The sequence below is a fragment of the Xenopus laevis genome, chromosome 5S, assembly GCF_017654675.1.
Source record: "Xenopus laevis strain J_2021 chromosome 5S, Xenopus_laevis_v10.1, whole genome shotgun sequence".
In the NCBI taxonomy this organism is placed as follows: Eukaryota; Metazoa; Chordata; class Amphibia; order Anura; family Pipidae; genus Xenopus; species Xenopus laevis.
In genome coordinates, this window is record NC_054380.1 from 116327376 (window position 1) to 116351640 (window position 24265).

Consider the following 24265-nt stretch of genomic DNA (forward strand, 5'->3'; position numbering starts at 1 on the left):
AAACCCCCCAAAAAAAAACATTTTTTCCCCCATGACAGTATCCCTTTAATCTTTATCCCACAGTTAAAGACTGGTAAAGCACTTTACTGCAACAAGGAGGACGTATCCAAGGTCACATGGAACTAGCATGGAGATTTGAAACAGACGCACAGGCTGAGCACCTGCAGCCATTGAGACCCAAGTCAACGGTTCAACCATCAATCATAGTTTGCACAATGTGCGAGTCGAACAAATCACCCAATCACACTTTGTAATATTTTAATATTTATTTTCACCTGCAAACTGTAGCAAAACATTAGCTTTATTATGCAGAGATGAGTCTTTAGTATGGAGATTAGGCGCATAGAAATGGGCAGCTTGATTGGGCAAAATAAAAGTTTGTCTTTTGTCAACAAATAAAATTTGTTATAAAGACGTCATTGCTTTTGCAATCCTCACTCCTTTTGAAATCAGATTGTTAAAACATTCCTTTAATGCGATGGATCCGGAACCTGCTATGTTTCAGTTCTCCAGCATCGGGTACGGTGTTAAGAGTTAGAAATACTGATATGAATAATTAAATAGTCCCTAAGAAAAATATATGTACAGTACTGCAGCTTAATGAATATGGAATCTGCATTAACTTACCAAATTGAATATACATGATATGCCTCAGGTTAGACCGTTTGCTGTCGAGGAGCTACGGACACTCTGCTACGCAATTGCCAGTAAAACCTTCAGGCAGTGAATGGTTTTGATGCTAAAAGGCTTTCCAATTGCACGTATTACCTTGTTTGTCCTCCCTTTTTTTTTGTTTAAATACAAAAAAATATATAAATAATTGCAGGCTCTGAAAGAACTCCCTGTGTTTAAAGCTTACGCTGGTTAAACAAGACAAACAGTGCAAGAGGCAGTACATGTATGGTGATGCCCGGAAATCTCCTGTCTTAGTCTAAGGCTATAAGAAAGGGTTCGTGGATGAACTTCCAGTTGGAAACTGCCCCGAAGGTGCCCCGGCCTGCAAAGAGAGAGACCGGATCAGTACACTTTGGATTTGGGATTTATATTATACATAGCTTTTTAACCAATTAATGGTCAGGGTTTAGGTTTTATTGGTGCAAAGAGTAAAATGTGAAAGCAAATATCCATTAATAAGTCTCAGCATATATATGATTATATAGGGAATATATTCCATATAAAAAAAAAAATAAGGATATTAACCATGACATGGCTTCTAAAATCGTTTAAGAAAAAAGAAGCCCCACCAAATAGAGGGTTACTATATCTATACCAAATAGACTCAAACCATAAATTACAAAACCAAAATAATTAATGATAATAATAATTCATTCATAAAGGTGCCGACTAATAAATTAGGTAAAGTGCTAGTGCAAATAAATAAGGTGAGATCAATCAGTCCAAGGACTGATAAAAAAAAGTTGATTATTCCTGAATCCAGAGGGATTCACCAATAGATTCCAATAACACCCCTTAATAAATAAATTCATTCATTAATTAATATATAAAGTGTGATTAATAAAGATAGATTTGGCAAATTGATATTGCAATAAATTACACCAATAAAGTGCAGTGCAATAATTAGGCTAAAAAATTAGACTTGGTAATTAATTAAATGGTTAAAAAGGAATTGGTAAAAAATGGCCAGAAAAAAATTCAATATGGGTTAAAAGGTTATTCGGTCATATTCCAAGAATAAGATTAAAAAAAATTTGAAAAATATAGAGGGTGGAGTTGTCCCAAAAACTAACTGCCTATTTTGTTTCTAAGGCCTGGGACACCACAAAGTCAAGGCAGGACAGGGTAACCGGAGCTGTGGCCTTGTAATTTAAATTGCCCTAACAGTTAAAAGAGGCTAACTAGCACTAAAATGGCTTCTAAAATCCTTATAATTGAATTCATAATATACATATAATACACAATGAATATCTTATATCGTAAATTATATCCTTATAAACGGTGAGTACTGATGTCATCAGTTATAAACAGTTAGTGATGTAATTTTTGTCTCATGACTCACTAAAACTTGTGTATTACAATAAATACAGTAAGTACCCCTTGTTGGAAAATATGAGGATATAAGAAGTAACCTCTGAGTTTCATGACCTTTATAAAAGCACTCTGCCTTTTATTTGGTCATGGAACCCCTCAGTGACTTTTAATATCCTTATATTTTACAATAGGGGGTCCTTTATTCACTATAGAGAGAGAGAGAGAGAGAGAGAGAGAGAGAGAGAGAGAGAGAGTTCCACAGCCATATAAAAGCACAAGTATCAGTTATAACCAATTCTATCACAAAGCACCATTTATAAACATATTATTTACAGGACATATGGGGCTCCTAAGTATAATATACACAAAAACCATGAATATCCTAAAAATGATATTCTAATAATAAATGATGTCAGCAGTTATAAATGGTACTCAGTGATGTAATGGACTTAGTGAATATTGTGCATTATAACAAATAATGTAGTAAATACATTTATACATGTAAAAACAATGAACAACAATAATAAGGAATATATATATATATATATATATATATATATATATATATATATATATATATATATAAAGGTTCACATAAAGTTATGGCATGTAATGTAAGCAGGACATATTTTGTGTGGATAATCCATTGTACTAAGCAGGGTTCTTACCATGAAAGGATTGCTAGAGACTCCAGGAGCTGAAACCTGGCCAAATGGAGTAACAACAGGCTTGATCTGCCCAAACACAGCAAACCCTGCACCTTTAACACACAAATACAAAAACAGAAAGGAATATTTCAACAAAAGATTCTAGTATTCTGAGTACTATTTACGTTTGCATGCAAATTGCATAGCGCATCACATAGGCACTGCCACATCCAAAATGGGAAAATTGCAACTCCTGCACATTGTCATTTATTATATGTTCTTATTTATGTTCGTTTATGGCTTTTCCTGCTTATTAGCGCTGCGCAGTATGTTGGCGCTCTAAAAATACATGGTAAGAATTAGGGATGTACCAAATCCGGGATTCGGTTTGGGATTTGGCCAGGATTCGGCCTTTTTCAGCGGCATTCGGATTCGGCCGAATACTTCTGCCTGGCTAAACTGAATCTGAATCCTAATTTACATATGCAAATTAGGGGCGGGGAGGGAAATCGTGTGACAAGGATGTAAAAAAAATTCCGCTTCCCATCCCTAATTTGCATATGCAAATTAGGATATAGATTCAGTTTTCAGGCAAATTTTTAACAAAGGTTTGAAGGGTTCGGCTGAATCCAAAATAGTGGATTCGGTGCATCCCTAGTAATAATAATAATATTAGAACAATGGTATTCCTTTGGGCAAAAGGATAATATGTTCACTCTAAATCAAGTTTTTGGCCAGTGTTTGGTTCATACAGCATATAAATATACTTAATCCAACACACTGTTCCTTCTGTATCATTTTTTGATTTCCCATTGTCATACAGACCATATCCCGGCTTCCTGAGCAGTCGCTGGTATAAGGAAAGCTTTTTGGTTTTACCTGTAACAGCTCAGTGGTGCATTAGTGCTGAGAAAGACTGACCCATGTGATTATTTTTTAGCTTCATGAGCATGATTTCTATAATTCAACTGAAGTTCAGGGATCACAAAAAAAAAAAAACACACCTGCCCAAAAGGTCAGTTTTTTTGGATCAAATAAAATTAGCAGAGAGAGAGATTTAATGACACAGACTTGGTCCTAATTTGGGGTTTTGTAAAAAAAAAAAACAAAACCCACTGGTTTCATGAGTAGGTGAAGGCCATCTTTGTAGGGGAATTTCAGCTATCAGGAAAAAAGGCATCTCCTTGCACAACTGCAGTTATATACTTCCGCTCACTATCTACAGCAATATGTTCTACATTACTTTACACACGCATTTCAGATTAATCTAGATCTAAATCCACCCAAATGCACTAAAGTGTCCGTGGTACCTTGGATATTCCCATTGGGCTGCTGTGAGAAAGCAGTCTGTTGGGGGAAGGCTGTCTGAGGAGGGAAGGCAGGTTGGTGGAAACTCCCACTAAAGCTGGTAGGAAGACTGTACGGTGTCTGTGTTCCAAAGCCAGCGGGCATGCTGTGAGATGCGGTGCCAAAGGAAGCTGGGAAAAGAAGATAAAACAACTCATTCTATTGTGAAGGCTTCCCAATATTTAGGTATGGCGAGCTGATATATATACTGAATTCATGGAAAGCAATGTATGAAAGAACTGCCCAGAGACAAAGAAATAAAGGCACGTTCCTTTTAATATGTATTTCTTCAGTATTTATTTGGTACTAGGGATGCACCGAATCCACTATTCGGGTTCGGGATGTGGCCAGGATTCAGCATTTTTCAGCAGAATCCAAATGCTTCTGCCCAGCCGAACCGAATACTAATTTGCATATGCAAATTAGGGATGGAGAGGAAAATCACGTGAATTTTTGTCACAAAATGAGGAAGTAAAAAATGTTTTCCCCTTCCCACCCCTAATTTGCATATGCAAATTAGGATTCAGATTCCGAACCGAAACTTTCGCGAAGGATTCAGGGGTTCAGCCAAATCCAAAATAGTGGATTCAGTGGATCCCTATTTGGTACAAATAGAATTACTCACTTGAGGTTGTTCTACCGCTCCTTTACTAAAAGGCAAATCAGAACCATCCTTTCTAATAATTAGCAGCAAGTACTTTCATCAGAGTATCCCTCGTTATACATCACCTACAAGGGGGAGAGACCCTTCTCCAATATCCAAAATTAATATGGTTGGTTAAATTCATTAACTGCTCAATGGCTTTATAAGTGAAACGATTTCCTATGCTCATACATATAACAATAAAATGATAAGATAATAATTCACATACACATTCTGCTCGCATGGGAGAGGAATCTAGGTCAGCAGCTGGCTCAGAGAGAAGGTAGAAACGTGGGCTGGTGTGTGTGAGTGATGGTAAAAAGGCACTTAAAGGAGGCCAGAGGAAATATATTTTAAGAGATACTTTAAGGGGCGGATTTATTAAGTGTCGAATAGAAATTCAAATTCTCAATTTTTTGTGGTGTCATATTTCAATCCCACCATTCGAATGTAAATTCACTGTGAGATTAATCACACCTCGACCGTGGAAACAGTTCTAATTCGAATATTCGACACCAAAAACCTGCCAAGTTCATTTACAAGTCAATGGCAGAAGTCTGTTGAACCATTTGAATATGTTACTTGCCTTCCTGACATTCAGAAAAAAACTCCCAGCCAAATTGTGAGGTTATTCGAAAATTTTTAGAGTACAAAAAAATTGGAAGGGATATATTAAGAGATGGGAGACAGAAATGCAGTAGATGAGATATATTAAGAGACGGGGGCTGCATTGGAATTGATAAAAAAAAGACAGTGATCCCTAATCAGTGTCTCACAAGCAACATGTTGCTCCCCAAACCCTTGGATGTTGCTCCCAGTTGCCTCAAAGCAGGTGCTTATCTTTGAATTCCAGGCTTGGAGACAAGTTAAAACAGATAAACTGCCATACAGAACCTCCTGTAGTTGCCAGTCCACATAGGGGCTACCATATAGCCAATCACAGCCCTTATTTGGCACCCCAGGAACTTGTTTCAAGCTTGTGTTTCTCCCCCTAAAGTCTTTTTACAATTGAATGTCGTTCACATGCAAAAAAAAAGGTTGAGGACCCCTGCAATAAGAGAAGGGGGGCTGGAAACGCCTAGTGATATATGGGGAGGCCCATTTATCAAAGTTTGTATTTGTGCAGTTTTAGATGTTTTTGAAACCACAAAAAACTATTTTTTTCTAAAACCACAACTGCCATGACATTTATTAAAAGATCTGATTATAAAAATCAAACGATCCGAATGAAAATTCTAAAACCTCGAAATCCGTGTTTTTGTACAATTTTTTTACGATTTGAAACAAACAGATTCCCTGATTTTACAAGAGAAGTTTGGTTCCCACAGACAATTACAAAAAAACTGTGGATTTCAGTAATACGAGAAAAGTATCATTTAGGGCAGGGGTGTCCAACCTGCGGCCAGGATGGATATGAATGCGGCCCAGCTTGAAACGCTCAGTTCCCGAGGAAACTTCATAATAATGTAACAGTAAGTCTATTTAATATCCAGGTGTTCCATATTACAGTGTAATCTAGTTATCCAACTGGTATTGTAGTTATTTTCTATGTATTTTCTTTACTTTTACAAATCAAAAGTGTTTGTGTATTTCATGTGTGGCCCCAGACAATTTTTCTTTTTCCAATGTGGCCCAGGGAAGCCAAAAGGTTGGACACCCCTGATTTAGGGTAACAAAAAAACTTTTGTAAATTGGCGGGAAATGCACAAAAAAAAAATCTTTTTTTCTGTTAGAATGACACAGACCTGTATGAATGCCTTACTGTGATGCAGGCAATGGGTGTATGGTATTTATCCTGTTTTTTGGACCATTCCATACCCCCCTCTGCATTTGGGAGGAGCTGGACATACAGTACACACAATAGAAAGTGTTCTCAGGCTCATTCATTATTTGCCAGCAAAAAAGTATGTTTTTATGCATTACAAAAATATGGGAAAGTAAGAGATGGGTGCACTCATCCAACACAGGAATAGGAAAATAATTTTACTTTTATGAAATACAGGTATAGGATCCGTTATCCGGAAACGCATTTTCCAGAAAGCTCTGAATTACTGAAAGGCAACCCATTATCCAGAAAGTTATGAATTACAGAAAGGCCGTCTTCCATAGGCTTCATTTTATCAAAATAATCCAAATTTTTAAAAAGTATTTCAGTTTTCTCTGTAATAATAGAACCTTGTACTTGATCCAAACTAAGATATAACGAATTCTTATTGGAAGCGAAACCAGCCTATTGGGTTTGTTTAATTTTCTAGTAGATTTAAGGTATGAAGATCCACATTATGGAACAAGCTGTTATCTGGAAACCCCCAGGTCCGGGCATTCTGGATAACAGGTCCCATACCTGTAACAGAAATTGGTTTCTTGCCTAACCCTCTCCATGCCACTTCTCTTTGCACTTGTTCTATCTAGTGTGTACTGCTAGTAAACAAGTGGATCTGCTCCTTCACGTAATTCCACTGTCAGTCTGTGTGCAGCTACACTGAGCTGCTTTCAGCCAAGAAAAGTAAAAGTAAGAATTTTCAGGCTGCACACAGGCCGACACCGAACTTATCAGTGGAACTACATGAAGGAGCAGATCCGCTTTTCTCCACCTGAGTACCAAACACAATCGAAGGAAAGCAGATTATTTGCATTGTGTGTCCTCTGCCTTATGGGTTCTAAATAGGGATGCCCTGACTCCAAATCCAAATCATAATTTGCATATGCAAATTAGGGGTGGGAAGGGGAAAACATTTTTTACTTCCTTGTTTTATGAAAAAAAGTCACGCAATTTTCCTACCCCTAATTTCCATATGCAAATTAGAATTCAGATTCGGTTCGGCCGGGCAGAAGGATTTGGCTGAATCCTGCTGAATTCCTTGGATTCGGTGCAACGCTAGTTCTAAATGGCCACAGAACTATTTGTATTCTACAGTAACAACAGACAATAGTGCAGCAGGGCAATTATATGCAAGGTAAACCCTGAATGGCAGTTGTTCACATACATGCAGCAGACCTTCATGCTACTATTTTTCGCATCATCCCAAAGCACTGATTTTAGGTGGAGTCAAGCACATGGATACATGCATAAATGCGGACCGTTATATGGCCTCTCAACTCATGCATTATTCAGAAAGGCCAGGATTACAGTGGTGTTATATGTCTTTACTAATACAGGGGTCTTATATTCTTTGTAAGAGAACAGTTCACTTACAGGCATCCAATGCTCCTGCGGCTGTCGCTAGCCGGGTCTGGTGGAAAGCATGAAATGGGGCTTCTGCTCTGTGGCCATCTTGTAACCCTACAATGGAAATGCAGTTTGTAAAGAGAAGAAAACACAGCATACAAAATAACCCACGGTGCACAGCTAGTGAATTGTATTTAGCCTGTTAGTTTTGTGCCAAGGAATGCTACAGTTCACAGTCATAAAACATCAAATATCAGAAGCCGGTTAAAAAGATAAATAAACAGTGTTAGAATAGTTATTAACCAATATAGAAAAAATGATAACAATCCTATCAAGTAAATGTATTGTTTATTCATCAATGTAAACTATTTCAATTGATTGGGTGCCCCTAATAAAGGTATATAAACCATGGGCCTTTCTTTTTTGGCAGAGATACCATAAAACTGTGAGCTGTATGTATTACCCTGCACTAAGAAACTAAGAAAATGATTTTGGTTTAGTTCCCTTTAAAAGAGGTGGGCAATCTGCAGGTCAACATCTCACCCTTGCATAACGCTGCATTCCTGGATAGCTCTTTACTTGCTAAACTGGTGCAGCAGAACATGGCCACAAATGAAGGCCAGTACCGATTATAGAGAGTGTGTAATTATTAGGGATGCACCAAATCCACTATTTTGGATTTGGCCGAAACCCGAATCCTTGGTGAAAGATTCAGATGAATACCGAACCATCCAAATCCTAATTTGCATTATGCAAATTAGGGGTGGGAAGGGGAAAACATTTTTTACCTTCTTGTTTTGTGAGAAAAAGTCACACGATTTCCATCTCCACCCCTAATTTGCATATGCAAATTAGGATTCGGTGCGGCCAGGCAGAAGGATCCTGGCCGAATCCTGGATTCAGTGCATCCCTAGTAATTATCTCTTGCTTTGTTTTCTAGAACTTTGTGAAGCTGTTACTGCTTCAGATTTTGGTTTCAGCTTTGAGTAAAACTCCAGAGTTTAGGGAAATGAAGCAAACAACTAATCATTTAGAGCTGCAGTGAGCTTCTATTTTAAAGATAATACACAAAGGAACTCTTATGTTAGAAATTCAATTACGAGATTAATTTGCAGTATTCAAACGCACTGTATTAAAGCTTAAGAAAACCATCAAAAATCATGCTTTAATGTTTTTTTGTTTTTTTTAAAACTTGTTTTTATTTAAAGATCTTTACATAATAGTTATTCAGTCACGACTATACAGTAGACTTCTGTGCTGTTCCTTTAACATTATGTATCTACATTCTTATAACATAATCATAACAGTAATAACAATACAAATTTGCAGTTTCTACAGCGCTCTAGACTATACATCAGTCCCTGCCCCAGATTTCCCATTTTGGATCTCCTAATTGGGGTTAAATAAGAATTGTGGAGTATTTGTAGAGACATTTCCTGATATCTACTGACTGGAAGTAGCTTCATAATACTTGTGCGTTGTTTTAAAATTTCGGGGGTTGTGGTGTTTGGAATGTCTGCAGTCCATGCAAAGCCCGGCCTTTGGTTGTTTTCTACGTCAATTAGTGTTCTGATTGTTTGATATATTTGTGAAGTTGTTTGTTTTGTATGTTTGTTTTTCCAGATTTGATTAAGTGGGTTGGCTTTATCGTTGTCAGGCGTTTTCTTGATTGCATTTGTTACTAAGTGGAGAATTTGGAGAGTTAGAAATACATGTTGTGTCATGAATGGGAATTTGTCTGTTAATTTTTCCAGAGAATAAAGGGTGTAATTGTTGTCTATCACATCATACAAGTTTTGTAATCCGTTGTCTCTCCATCGTGAGAGAACGGGGTTTCGTTCGCCTATTGGAAAGTTGTCGTTATCTATCCATGATAGGTATGGGGAAGTAGTTGGCGATAGCTTTTGTTTCCTTCTGACTACGTGCCATGCTTTATATGTGTCTAGAAATATGGGATTGTTACGCATTAATAGTGGGATTTTGTATTTTAATAGTTGAGGGAGTAATGTTCAGTTGTGTATTGCTCTAGAGATATTGTCGTGTAAAGATCTCTGTTAAGAATCCAGTCCCCAGCGTAACGAAGAAGCGATGCTTCGTTATATCCTTTAATATTAGGGAGATTTGTTCCGCCGAAATGTTTGGGTTGCTGTAATTTAAAGAGACTGATCCTTGGGCGTTTTTTTGTTCCAGATAAAAGTTCTAGACGCTTGGTTTAATCTCTTTAGGTCTGTTGGCGGATATATATAATTTGGGGGAAAAGATCATTTTAATAAAATGTATTTTGCCCAGGAATATCAGGTTAGTGTGTTTCCATTGATGAACCTCCTGTTGGATATTGTCTATTATTTTCCGTATATATTTAGTGCGTATGTGTCTTTATGGTGTGATGGTAATTTGATCCATAGATATTTAATGCTGAGTTTGGTTTTTTTTAAAGGGAAAGTGTGGGAGCCAGTCTGTTGGATCAGAATGATGTAACTGCAATGCCTCTGATTTGTCTAAATTAATTTGAAATCCTGCTATTTTACCAAATCTTTGTATTAGCTGTAAGATTATGGGTATTTCTGTTTAGGGTTGGTTGAGGAAAAGTAGGATATCATCAGCAAATGCTGCCACCTGTAGCTGTGTTTGACCTACAGTATTTGTATACGTTGCAGTTGGTGATTTTGAAGTATGTGTCGTAGCAGTGGATCAATCTCTACATTAAATAGGAGGGGTGACAACGGGCATCCTTGGCGTGTACCTCTATGAATTTGGAATCTGTCTGAGTTGGTGTTTATTGTTAAAAATGTACTGGGTGCTAAATATAGATTTTTAAAGAGGTTTAGCATGGGTAAGCCAATGTGTTGGAATTTAAGTAACCGACGTAAATGCGTATGTGTTATTCTAGCAAAAGCTTTGTCTGCATCTAGGTTTACTAGCATTCCGTGTTTTCTTTTTTCCAGGTTACTAATATATATTGCAGTAAGAATTTTTCAGACGGCTCAGACTGGGTTGCGATGTTTAAGAAAAGCTACCTGATTTTTGGTAAGTATTGAAGGAAGTATTTGCTCTTTAATGCTTATTTAAGCATTTCAGCAATTTACTTTATTTGTTTTTTTCCCATTCAGAGCTATTTGAGTTCCTATTAACTGGCAATATAATTAATTTTGCAACAACAGCACCACCTGTGCTTGGTTTGCTTGCCTGTAATTGCACAGACGAGTTGTACATCAGAAGAAGAAATGTTCTGATGTTGCTCTAAAAAAATTGTCATTCACACAGTGTAGGGTATTCACTTTATAGAGTCTACCAATAACAAGCAGTGTTACCTACCTGGAGGTGCACGGCCATTAGTCTGGAATGGATTAACTGCAGGGGCCACAGAGGCTGAAACAAACGGATTTGTGGAGGCAGGAGCTAAAAAGATTAAAGAAAAACCTATTCAATAAAGCCTATCAAGCATGTGACAATTTCCTTTTCCACTGGGTCAGAAATGCCTTTCACCTCCTGAATAATGAAGGATTTTATGTCACATGCTATTTATCTTGTTGCAGTTAAGTGGTGTTGTGGGTACACAATATGGTTCAACTTGATGGACAGCTGTCTTTTTTTGTCAACTCAAATGAACGATAAGAGGGGTCCATAAAGTGAAATGACTCACCACATAACGGAAGGGGCCCAGGTGCACAGCCCTAAACCTTCAGCAAGGGGAACGAAGCAGACCAAATATAGAGCAGGCACTCAAATGAGGCAATCTTCCAACCAAGCGAATAAAATCAAGTAGAGACTTTATTTATGTACACATTAGAAGCAGAAGGCAGCCTATGACTAAGTAAGTAAAGTGCGTGATTTTATTTGCCTTTTTGGAAGATTGCCTCATTTGAGTGCCTGTTCTACACTTGTTCAAATTAACTATGTATTGCTGGGAGACCCACAGGGGGAAAAATAGTCACAGTTTAGAAATGTATGCATCTTAAAGGAGAAGGAAAGGTACCAAAGCAGTTTATTGTTATTAGATTAGCCACAATAGTGCAAGCTATAACACTAGTTATTCTGTGGAATGCTTTACCATACCCGAGTAAATGGCTCTAGACACTCTCTCTGTTTGTTTAGGATAGCAGCTGCCATATTCACTTGGTGTGACATCACTTCCTGCCTGCGTTTCCCCGCTCAGTCATAGCTCAGGGCTCAGATTACAGCAGAAAGGGGAGGAGGGAGGGGGAGAGGAGCAAACTGAGCATGCTCAAGCCCTGCCCTGGAGGCTTAAACTAAAAACAGAAGTCTGATACAGAAGCCCATGTGTACACAATAGAAGGAAAGAAATGCAGTGTTTCTTTTGACAAAGGACTCAGAGAAGCATTACTTTGAGGGTTTACTGGTTTGTATATATAGACCTTTCTGATAAGGCTTACTTACTTTTAGCCTTTCCTTCTCCTTTAATCACTTGCCAGATATGCTACAATGCCTTTTTGCTCTCCCTCTAAGTCAGGGTTGGGCAACCTGAGGTGTTCCAGATGTTGCTGAACTACAAACTGCAGAACCCCCAGCTACCCCCCCCCCACACATATATCCTTCAGTTGTGTTGGGATTCTTGTATTTAAAGTGATACTGGCACATACCTATAATTAGGATCACATCAGTTTTAATAGTAACCAAGGACTCTTCTTTTGCCAACCTAGCTTACTTTCTTAACGCTTCCATTTCAACTCTTAGGTGAACAAGCTTCCATAGGCCACAGTAGAACTTTGAAAGTAAATCAAAGGATTGCATTGCACCCAGGCAGTGCAATTCTGTTTGGAGTGTTGGGTGGGTAAGAACCATTGGGCAACAACTTCCAGAGAGTCTAAAGACAACCTTTACTGCTTTTAGCAGGGAAACACAAATAATTATAAACATGGTCACTAACCTGCAAAAGGTCCTGCTGCCGATGCAACAGTGTGCGTGTGCGCTGCTGAACCCAAACCGAAAACATGGCTGTAAAATAAAGAGGGTTTCATATTAAGGGCTAATAATATGTGAAGTCAAAAGATCCTATAACAAATGCAGTTATAGAATAACATGAGGATGCTGATTTGGGACCAGGCAGGGAGGTAATGTGATCTTAGAATACTTGACCACAGGTTGAATAATAATTTGCTTTAATCACAAAAGGTTATAAAGCTGATCTACTGCTGTGGATAATGTATTACCTGACACTGGATAATTACACCACTATGCAAGCCTGCAATCATTCATACATACAAGTGTGCCCCAATCTCTAATTGTCTCTAATTGCAAGGTTCATAAAGGACCTGATTGTGAACGAAAAGGTGGGTGTAAGCAATTTCTTCGGCTATTTATCTCTTATTCACATTTTTAATATATGTATTTGTTAGTAGCTAGTTTTCTCCAGCTAGTTAAAAAGTGCCTTCTTATGAGAAATTACAAACTATTGTCAACATAATTTTAAGAGGTTAATATAAGCTGCTTTTAGATATAAGGTTAGCTCACATTTCATATGTATATTTCAAATCACATTATTTGGTAACATTGCCATGTACAGCCTTTTATAATGGGATGATCCTAATTGTGAGTTATCCATTAGTGAAGAATTGCAGTTTTCCTTTAAAATGATTAAATATGGTGCTGCTACTGTTATACCATGGCAAAGTGAAACCCTTTTAATGCAGGGTGATATGAAAGTAAAGGTTATGCTTCCGACCTTATTGCATACAATAGAAGTCACTACACTTTCATTGGTTCGCAGGACAACAACCGCTTACTTGCCGCCATTACTTAAGAAAATGAATGTCCTATTAGAAAAGGAATCTAATTCAGTTAACATGGCATACTTGTCTGCAGGGGCTGGTACTGCTGGGCCAGATGATGCAGGAACAGACGTGCTGTTAAAGCTGCTTGACTGACCACCACCGACACCTGCAAAACATTGACTGAGTAAGCAAAGTTCTGGTATTGGGTAGCACCACACACACAGGCACATAGGACTGATCCTGCTCTAATGTTAACAGATATTTGCTTTGAAAACTTGATGGAATTTAAGATAAGGTACAAATATCCTCCAGCACAAAGAGAGATGTGAAAATAACACACAATGCATAATATACCAGCTAATATGCAAACTGAAGAAATAAAAGCAAACATTTATCTGTTTTATGAGCTTTACACATTTCTATAGAGTAATATTTAGCATGTGCAGAGGATATAAGATCTGGCAGTAACCATTAAGAAGTCTAGCTAATCAGCACTGCAAGGTTTTCAGACTTAAACTTGGAACCAACCTGGAAACACATATAGATCATTCAGCAGCACAGTCTTGGCTTTTAGGGGTATCTAGAATAGCATATAGGCATTATCCCCAAATCTCACTCTAAATGACCTTCAGACTAAGCCCTCACTACTGGCTGAGATTTCCACAGTGTGTGACTCATTGCCCTAAACAATTAAATATACACACTGCTATTCAAGAAATAATAATGGGAAATATTATTTAAACCTTGTCCTTACCTTGTACACTACCAAATATATTGTCTAGATCAGCAAGTGCTGCGTATTTATCAGCTGTGGGCTGGCTCATGTTAGTCATTACAGCTTTGCTAGGTGCCGCGCTGTGTGCCGTTGAATTGAAGGTGCCGAAATCAGCACTGGATGACTTGGGAAAATTGTCAAACTGAGCAAAGTTCGCATTGGCGTTTGTGCCTGAAAGAAATGAGAAACGATAACTCAGGACCTCTTTAGAACACATTTATGGATTACTAGCAAAGCAAGCTGAGAGTGAGAACGTGTGTTCTGGGGAATAGGATTCTCATTGGTAAAACAGGAAGTGTGTGTTTACTTATCCCAGATGCAAATTCATTGCTTTCTTATACATTCTAAGGTCACTATCATACTATGGCCAATTGTAAGTGACCCTGGGGCTGGGACTGATGTCAACGATGTGTCAAAGCAATTAGGGATATATCAACACTAACATAAGGAAGAAGAATAATAATGTCTTATAATTGAAAAATGAAAATGTCAACCAAAGTTAAAAATGTCAGCCAAAGTATATTTGCTTTGTCCTAAGCTGTAGCCGGTTAGCTCACACGTTGCCAACATCAATGACACGGCTCTGACTTGGAACTAGTAAATAAGTTAGAAGATAATGAGTGCAATATGCACAGTGCGACTAGCTCTGCAACACCAGTTTGTAACAAAAGTCATTTCGATTGATGTAGTGACTTGTGACCTCCAGTATAACTCTCAATTTTAATCCAGGTAGTTGGTAAAGGGCATGAAATGCAGAGAAAAATGATTGGCCTGTACCAGGAATGTTTATTGTGAATCACACACAACATTCTATTCTACAAAGTACAACAAAGAGCTACATACAACAAAAGCAAACAGGAAATAGGAGAGGGTCCCCCCATGGAGACAGGAAGACTTACGGTGGTGAGTGGTCTGCAGAGAGAAAGCAGACGTAAAGTCGGCAAAACTGCAACTGGAGGAGAGCGTTCTGAACGCTGGGCGGCCATGAGAAAGGTGCAAAAAGGTGGGAAGAAAAAAGGGGTGCAGAGAAAAATCAAAAGATGCTATATTGGAGAAATGAAAGGTTGCACAAAAGATAAAAAGCCCCCAAAAAAACAAAAAAAGCATGCAAAGGCAGATGGACAATCACAGACTACTAACATGCAATACAGTTGTTTGAGACTGCAAGCTCATTTGAACACGATCTTAAGGGAAGACTAGTACAGTTTTAAATCCTTGCTTAAAGAACAAAATCTCACAGAGAGGTGGGTAGAAAATTTGTTAGGCACCCTCAGTGAGTGGGGTCTTGGGTCTTTTTTGCTTAAAGCACTGCTGCCATCTTCTTGGCTGCACCCAGGAATCTGTAGAAGAAGCAATACTGCAGCCCTCCGAGTTGCAAAGGTGCAAACAATGGATTTATTTAGGCCATAAGTACAGGCAACGTTCCTCAGAGGGGTGGGTTCATCTTTAAGTTAACTTTTAGTATGTTATAGAATGACCAATTCAAAGCAACTATTTAGTTGTTCTTTGTTATTCATTTTATTATATTTTTTTATTATTTGCCTTTTTCTTCTGAATCTCTCCAGCTTTCAAATAGGGCTCACTGACGCCATCAAAAAATCAAATGCTCTGTAAAGCTATAAATGTATTGTTATTGCTACTTTTTATTACTCATCTCTCTATTCAGGTGCTCTCCTAATTATATTCCATTCTCTTATTCAAATCAGTGTGTGGTTGCTAGGATATTTTGGACCCGAACAACTATATTAGTGAAACTACAAACTGGAGCTCTGCTGAATAAATCACGAAATAACGCAAAGACCACAATTAATAAAAAATGAAACCCAATTGGAAATTGTGAGCAAACCCTTTATTAAGGAGGTCAAGATAAAGGGCAAGATAAGGGCCGAAACATTGCCTGGAACACTGGCCTCCATAACTATGCTTGCTTTCAGGCCCGAACTGGCAATCTGTGGGTTCTGGCAAATGCCAGAAGGGCTGCTATAAGGTGCCATAGAAAGTCAGTATTTAATGGGCTGGTGGGGGCTATTTGGGCCTCTATGTGGGCTGATTGTGCCTCTGTGTACTTGAAATGTCAGGGCCTATTTTAATTCTCAGTCCAGACCTGCTTGATTCTATGACCTGCAAGTAGTAGTTCTATCTAGTAAGAATATCTCATGAGGAATGTTAATGTATTTGAAGAATTGAAAGATGGCTTGCTGCTAATTCTCTTATTGTAATTGTCATTCAGTGATATATAGTACATAACATCCTTGTATAACCAATAAAATATATCCTTACCAGTATAGCTTAGGCCCTGCATGTGATCATAGAAGTCCTTGGTGAATGCTAAGTTTATTTTTGGTAGTGTGGTAGTTCCATTATTCCCTCTATAAAGCTTCCTCTGAATCTGGTTTAGGACATTATATACTTTAAAACTGGTAATATTTAAACTGCTGATTTGGCCCCTTCAGACTAAGTCACCCACTTTTGTGCCTGTGTACAGGCCCTTCCCAATGGACTTCCGATAGATAACTGGTAGAAAATTAGGCAGATATCGATCAGACAGGTTTCAAAATCCTGTTGGGGCAGGTATCACATGAGCGCATTGATGTGGGCCTCTGCCAACAGCCCTGCATGGGACTCAAATTAGTCAAAATTATCAGGTAAAGATCTCCTTGTTTGGTGACCTCCCCAAATGCGTGGATCTTCATGTGCATGGCCAGCTTAACCCTACTTTCTGCAGAAAACATTGTAAACCATACACATATACTAAAAACTATTACAGCGAAGTGATGCTCACAGCTAAAAATATTTTCTCATTGTAAAACTGGTACCCACAGCTTCCCTTTAGGACGAGTAACAACAAAAAATTAAAGTGTTTTAAAGGAATGACAATATAATGGACTAATGCCTTGCACTGGTAAAACTGGTGTGTTTGCTTCAGAAACACAAAAATAGTTTCTATATACAAGCTGTAGTGTTGCCATGGGCGCAGCCTTTCAAGCACAGGGAACATAGTAGATAACAACTATGCTCTGAAGAATCCCATTGTATCCTACAGAGTTTATCTGCTATATAACCGGTGTCTTTTCTCCCTTTTCAGCTTTGAATGGCTGCCCCCATGGCTGCACAGCAGCTTGTTTAAATAAACTTTAGTACGGTTTCTGAAGCAAACACACCAGTTCTACCAGAGCAGGGCAAATTGACATTTTATTTTTATTACTTTAAAAAAAAAAAACTTTCATTTTTTGGTGTTACTGTCCCTTTAAATGGTGAGATTATCTGGTACTCCATAATAACACAGGCCAGAATTATGATGTAATGCACAAACATCTGTGGTGCACTTGGGCAAACTGATGAACATAAAATTCCTTAAAGTTTTCCAGTTGGACAGAACAACACCAAAATATATGGGGCATATAAAAAATAACCATAGTTTTAGATGCAATGTTCCCTTATAATTGCTATGCCCAGCTAACCAGTGTATAGAACGTAAGAATATTTTATGTTCATCCATAGTGCACAGAAATCTACCATCATAGCACGTTGAGCTCTCAAATAGGGCTTCTAGTGCTCCCTCAGATTGGAATGAGGTTCGGCAAACGGAAAAGCAATTATGAGTTTCATTTCAATAATGATAGAATATCATTACGGGGAGGGAAAAAAACAAAAATGTAAACCCTGCCCATAGCCTACTATGGGATTCAATCGCTCAGGTTAGTTGTTCTTTTGTGAGTTTGATATATTAAGAACTAGAAGTCTAAGGACAATGATAAATGAACTAATTTGATTGAAACAATACACTAAATTGATTTGGCAATCAAAATTCCAGCACAGGTTAAATGGCTACGGCACTTGTCCCTTATAATTATAGGGGAAGCAGGTTGTGCAACTGTGGGTTGTTGCTTATACCCCTACCAATGTTCTTCAGAAATGTATGTTAAGCTGCAAGATCAAGGTCTTTTGCCAACTACCCTAAGGGCAGAGACACACGCTCAGATTCGAGGGGAGATTAGTCGCCTTCCCACCGGCTAGAATGTAAATTGCAGGTGGGATGACATTTGGAGCGCTTAATTTTCCGAAGTCGCCCTAAGTTGCCTCACGAATAAACTTCGGGCGACTTTGGAAAACGAATCGATCAGAGTGCCATCCTGCCAGCAATTTACACTCCAGCCGGCAGGAAGGCAGTTCGGGGAGATTAATAACCCCAAAGAAGAGGAGATTTGTCGATGGGCAACTATTCTCCCCAAATCTGAGCGTGTATCTCTGCCCTTAGAAGTAGGAGAGGCCCATGAGGAAGCCACAATTGGTGAAATTGGTTGTTCTGAGTAATAAAAATAACAACCTAGAATCGGCACGAGGAAGAGCAGAAGCAGCGCCAGGGATGCATTGCCAGGCTGCAAACATCAATACGAGACCTTCAGGAATAGGGAGACTTTTAAGAAGAAGTTATCTGGATAAATTTGCAATTTTCAATATGCTGTTTGGCTATTAAAAGGGTGGCTCACTTTTAAGTTAACTTTTAGTATGTTATAGAATGGATAATTTTAAGCCACTTTTCAACTGGCCTTCATTTTTTCTTTATTTTATAGCTTTTTAATTATTCCCCTTCTTCTGATTCTTTCCAGCACTTTTTGCACTGACTAAGGCAAAAATGTGTTTTTATTGCTACTTTTTATTACTCGTCTTTCAATTCAGGCCCTCTCCTATTCATATTTCAGTCTTTTATTCAAATCCGTGCATGGTTGCTAGGGTAATTTGGACCCTAACAACCAGACTGAGAAAATGGCAAACTGGAGAGTTACTGAATAAAAAAAAAAGCAAAAAACTAATGCAAAAAAACCACAAATAATAAAATAAAACCAACTGCAAATTGTCTCCGAATATCACTCTCTGCATCATACTAAATGTTCATTTAAGGTGACCAACCCCTTAAAGGTTCTTGCCGATAAATCTTTTCCCGAGTTCAGGAGTTGGAAGCGCCCTACCTGTACAGCTTACTAACAGTTGATTTAAGAAGCAAGACATTGTTTAAACAGTATGACTAGAAAGAAAATATAAAGAATAAGCTTGCTGAGAAAAGTTATTAAAACAAGTGGCCCAGCAGAAAACCAGACACTCCATTTTCACGCTCCAAATTATTTTTCCTCTGTTCTTCATCTACCTTCTTTGGTTTTCTTGTCTTTGCGTACTTTCATCAATCCTTTCCCTAATTCTCCCTTTTGTTCTCATACAGAAATAGGGAATGACTATGGTCTATGCATACAAGAGCAACTGGTTGGGTGAGCAGGAGGGCCAGTAATACACTGTTAATGTGGGTGCACACTAAGTGGCCTATTTATTATGCTGTTTATCAAGGTGTGCTTTATTTTACAACATGTGAATGCCAGATTTTATACCATTATTTTACACCACTTCAGACCTTTGAAAATAAGTTCCAGTAGAAGTCGCTCAAAGAAAAAATGTGTAAAACATATTTAAGCCATTTTTCACATAGCAAAGCCTGGTGATGTGTGGCAGAATTTGTCCTGTTTTTCACACTGTATTTTAAATCTGCTCCTAGGTGTCACCTGTTAACAACAGAGGGGGTTTCCTTGCATTAGCACTAATTAATTCATTAGAGACTGCTTGGAAGACTTTATACACTGTCCAGGAAGTTGTTATGGACTCTTGGGGTTTTGTAGTAAGTAAGAGAAAAAAACAAATGAAACCTGCCTAACTGCTACTTGGTTCAGAGAAAGGCAAAAGGTTCAGTCCCTGGATCAACTTTGCACCAAGAGTTGCTTTCATTAATATTTTCTCACAAACATACTTACATCAATCACTATACCAACCCTTTTCAGCAATTTAACAGTATTCCTTAATGGAGGCCCTCGTGTCTGCTGGAAGATCCACTGGTAAGCATCAGTTTATTGTATGGCCCTAAGTTTAAAAATCCTGCTTGGGTCGAGAATTGCATTGGCTAGTTAATGCGATCCTCATCCAACGGCTTGTATTTGTTCAGCTCAATGTGGACATATCGGCAAAACAGATCCACTTGTTTGATCCACTTGTTTGGCCACTTCCCCAAACTATATTATATATTACTATACTATATTTCATATCTATCTTTCAAACACACTTAAAACCCCATCTATGAATTGCAATTTTCATTCGGAGACCAAGTGCTAATTTTGCACTAGTACAGACTGAGGAACCCCTGCACCAACATATAGGGGGTTATTAATTAAAGTCCAAATTTGTTTTTTTAGCTATAAAATCCCAATTTTTACTGGGGAAAAAAAATCTAATTTTTTGAGATTTATTATACCCTGATGATGGAAAAACTCAAAATCCGAAAACCCTCCATCTCAGACCTGCTGAGGTTATATATTAGTCAATAGGAGAGGTCGCTATCCTATTTGGAAGTTTCTGTCGTCTGCGCTGGAATTAACATGAAAATCCGACTATTTTAGGCAAAAATCCAAAACTTCAGACTTTTTGATAAAAAGCCCCAAAAAAGTCGAGAAAAAAACAAAAAAAAAAAAAAGATTTTATCGAGTTTGTCCCCCAATCTGATTTAATTCTGGTTTGGTCTGACTTTATTTATTTAAATACTCGGATTTTGATAAATAAAGACCCCCATGTGTACCAAAGCAAGAAGCTGCCTTCACTAGTGTAATGATGGACATCTTCTTTCCATTATCTAGACAGTTCTGAAATACAGAAAGGCCATCACCCAAAGTCAATTTTAAGCAAATAGTACTTGTTTCGTTTTTTGATGATTTCCATTTTCTCTGTAATAATAAAACAGTACCTTGAACTTGATGATTAAGCTGCATGAACCCATATTGGTGGTATAACAACTCTATTGTGTTTTCAGTAGACTTAAAATACGCTGCTGTAAATTACACTAAGTGTCTTCAGTAAACCCCCAGGCCCCAACAGTCCGACACGGCTTCTGAATGTATCTTTACATTATGAATACTCAGGTTGCTAAGGCTAATAACATTTTTGTGAATTTAACTTTGCCGCTCCCTGTCTGCATTTGCTTAAAGGGGACCCGTCACCCAAAAAAATTATTCAAAATCCTATTTTATCACATTAGTCAAGCAAAATGAACTTTAATTACACTGTATAAATTATTTGAATCTTGTTTCCTTCAGTCTGGTAATTCAAAATGATAGCAAACAGGCAGGAGCCATTTTGTGGACACTGTTATTAAGACAAGCCTTGTATCATCCCAGAATCTTGTTTGTGCACCAGAATGGGGGACCCGATGTCCATTTCTATGCACTGGCTACACAATTAAATGTTCAAGAGAACGGGGGAATGTGGGGAGAGCAGTGATATCTAGGAAGTGCTGAATGGAAAGTGAAAGTAATTGCCTGCCCCACCTCTATGCCCATGGCATAGAGGAGGGGCAGACAATATTTGATTGACAGCTGAGATTTTTAAATGAGCTTACAACGGCCATGAATGCTTTAATAAAAAATAGAAATTGGATTTCATGTTTAATTTGAAAAGGACTTTTATTATACAGATTTTTGTGTCTGGGTGACAGGTCCACTTTAACATTTAAATAAATATGAAATAGATTATGGAGATAGATCAGGCAGTGTCAGGTGGTGATCACTTTGCGGATCATCTCCTGACATTACTAGTACCTGCCATAGGTACATCGTTTTTTATTCAGTTAAGGAGGAGTACACTTCCATGAAGGCTACCTTGCATGATATCTCCAGGGGTACATATCTCAGCCCAATATGGGACTACTTCAGAGTGAAAATTAAAGACCCTGTCATAATGAATAAAACCAAGTTTAATTTATTAAATTGAAGCCAGAGACAAAAATGTCAACCACAATGGCACGGAAACTATAACTTTTGCACTCTTAGAACATCTGGACCTAAATGATACAGTATAAGCATGTCTTCCTTGGATGTGGGGATGTTCAATTCAAATACTATGGGGCAGATTTATCAAGGCTCCAATTTAAAATTTGAATTAGAAATTCGAATCTTTTAATGGTCAAAACTGGCAAATTTGACTAGGGAGTTATTCAAATTAGGTTTGAGTTTTTTTAAAAAATTTGAATTTGATTTGATACTCTGTCCCTTTATGAACTCGAATTCAACTATTCACCACATAAAACCGAATTGCTGTTCAAGTCCATGTGAGATGTCGGGGATCAATTTGGAGTCTTTTGCAGCCTTCCTGCCATTCGAGTTTGTTTCAGAGAATTTGCTTTGTGTTTTCTTGTCAATTTCATTCATCCGAGTTTATAAAATTCCATTGGTCAAATTTCGAGTTTATGGAAGTTTTTAAAAACTCGGATGAATTTGAAATTCGACCTTTGATAAATGGGCATCTAAATCCTGTTGATCTTCATGAGTAATGGTCTGGCTTGGACCTCGCTTAAATTTTGGAGCTTTACCCACAACACACAAAACTGCTATACTTCACAATAAAATCAATATTAAAAACAAAAAAATAAGACGAAATGGAAATGGATGCATGTTAAGTCATAACACAATATATAAATATATATTACAAATATATCTATGTATTAAACACACATACAAATACACACACAAGCAGGTCATTAATGCTTTACTATAGAAGCATGAAGAGAATAAGAACACAAGACCGCCCCAAGGGAAACAGAGGTATAGAGAAGACACAAACGCAAGCACAGAGAGAAGAAGTGTTGTCAGCTTGTTTTGAAGCACAGCACAAGCCTTTTCCCATGCTTGTTTGTACGACAGAGGGATGACTACCTGTGTTTAAGGGTGGGGTGGGTGTCTGACTTGATGGGGGGAAAGCTCCAAAATTATTCACACCACTAGATTGTCCGAATGCATCAAAGTTTGCAAAGTCTGCATGGGCAGAATTGTGAGCTGTAAAACGAGGAAAACAAAAACAAAGAGTAACAGAATGGAGTTAATGAGAATGAGCAGTTAGAAACACAAAATGTATAAATGCTATTTATGACAAAAATCAAATGGTGCTTCTTAGGCTATTGGCACGATGGGTATTAGCGCCACTGGTGTATTTCAGCCCAAAACCATCACTAGAGCATCTCTCAACTGAAAAGTACTGGTACTGGTTCTATATAATGAACTTATTGCACCAGCCTAAAGTTTCAGCTTGTCAATAGCAGCAATGATCCAGGATTTCAAACTTCAAACACTCATATGGGAAATGAATTCTAAGCCATTTAGATACTATGGTAAGATATTTGGTATTATTTGGTTTATTCCTTTTAATACTACAATCATCTGTTTGTATTCTTTTCCTTCTCTTCCACGTGGCACCATCAATTATTATGACTTTTATTTGACAGATGCTAAAAAATGTTTCTAATATAGTATAATATAGGGAAAGTCTATCTGTATAAGCTGATGCTGTTATAGAATCAATACGGTTGTGTTCTTGGTAACATTAGTATTTACATATACAGTTAAATAGGATTATTATTTATTTTTTTAGTCTGCTCTTTTGCAGCCTCTAGTCAACTGCACAAGAATCATTTATGTTTGTGGCATAAATCCATGACATACAACCTGTAGGGTATAATAATTTGCTGAAAATATTTATGCCAATGAGTATGAAATGACAGTGCTTTACTTTGTTACAGAAGTGGTCGAGTAGAGCTTCTACTTTCTGCTCCACGTAGACTTTCACAGGCAGCTTTAAAGCAGATAGAAGCTCAGCAGTATCTGTGGAATATTAGCAACTATTGTATAAAGAATTGCTTTTTAAGGAGAAGGAAAGCTATGGAGGCATTTTATTGCCAATAGATTAGCTGCAATAGTGCAAGCTAGAATGCTATATTTATTCTGTGGAATGTTTTACCATACCTGAGTAAAAGCTCTAGAAGCTCTCTGTTTGTTTACGATAGCAGCTGCAGTATTAGCTTGGTGTGACATCACTTCCTGCCCGAGTCTCTCCCTGCTCACCTAGGCTCAGATTACAGTAGAGAAAAGAGGGGGAAAAGGA

General features: G+C 37.8%; 1 protein-coding gene across 6 annotated transcripts in view; it reads right to left on the reverse strand.

Moving 5' to 3' along the window:
• Nucleotides 1–251: 251 nt before the first annotated feature.
• agfg1.S (ArfGAP with FG repeats 1 S homeolog) overlaps nucleotides 252–24265 on the reverse strand; it is a 75446-nt gene continuing 51432 nt past the window's right edge. The window contains exons 6-15 of one of the 6 annotated variants that reach the window (XM_041563984.1): nucleotides 23044–23163; nucleotides 15202–15276; nucleotides 14282–14473; nucleotides 13609–13693; nucleotides 12684–12751; nucleotides 11111–11194; nucleotides 7823–7909; nucleotides 3947–4114; nucleotides 2658–2749; nucleotides 265–997 (exon numbers count right to left, since the gene is read on the reverse strand). In XM_041563984.1, the coding sequence (XP_041419918.1) occupies nucleotides 938–997; nucleotides 2658–2749; nucleotides 3947–4114; nucleotides 7823–7909; nucleotides 11111–11194; nucleotides 12684–12751; nucleotides 13609–13693; nucleotides 14282–14473; nucleotides 15202–15276; nucleotides 23044–23163 (1031 nt within the window). In that variant the 3' untranslated portion in view covers nucleotides 265–937. 6 annotated transcript variants of the gene reach the window in all.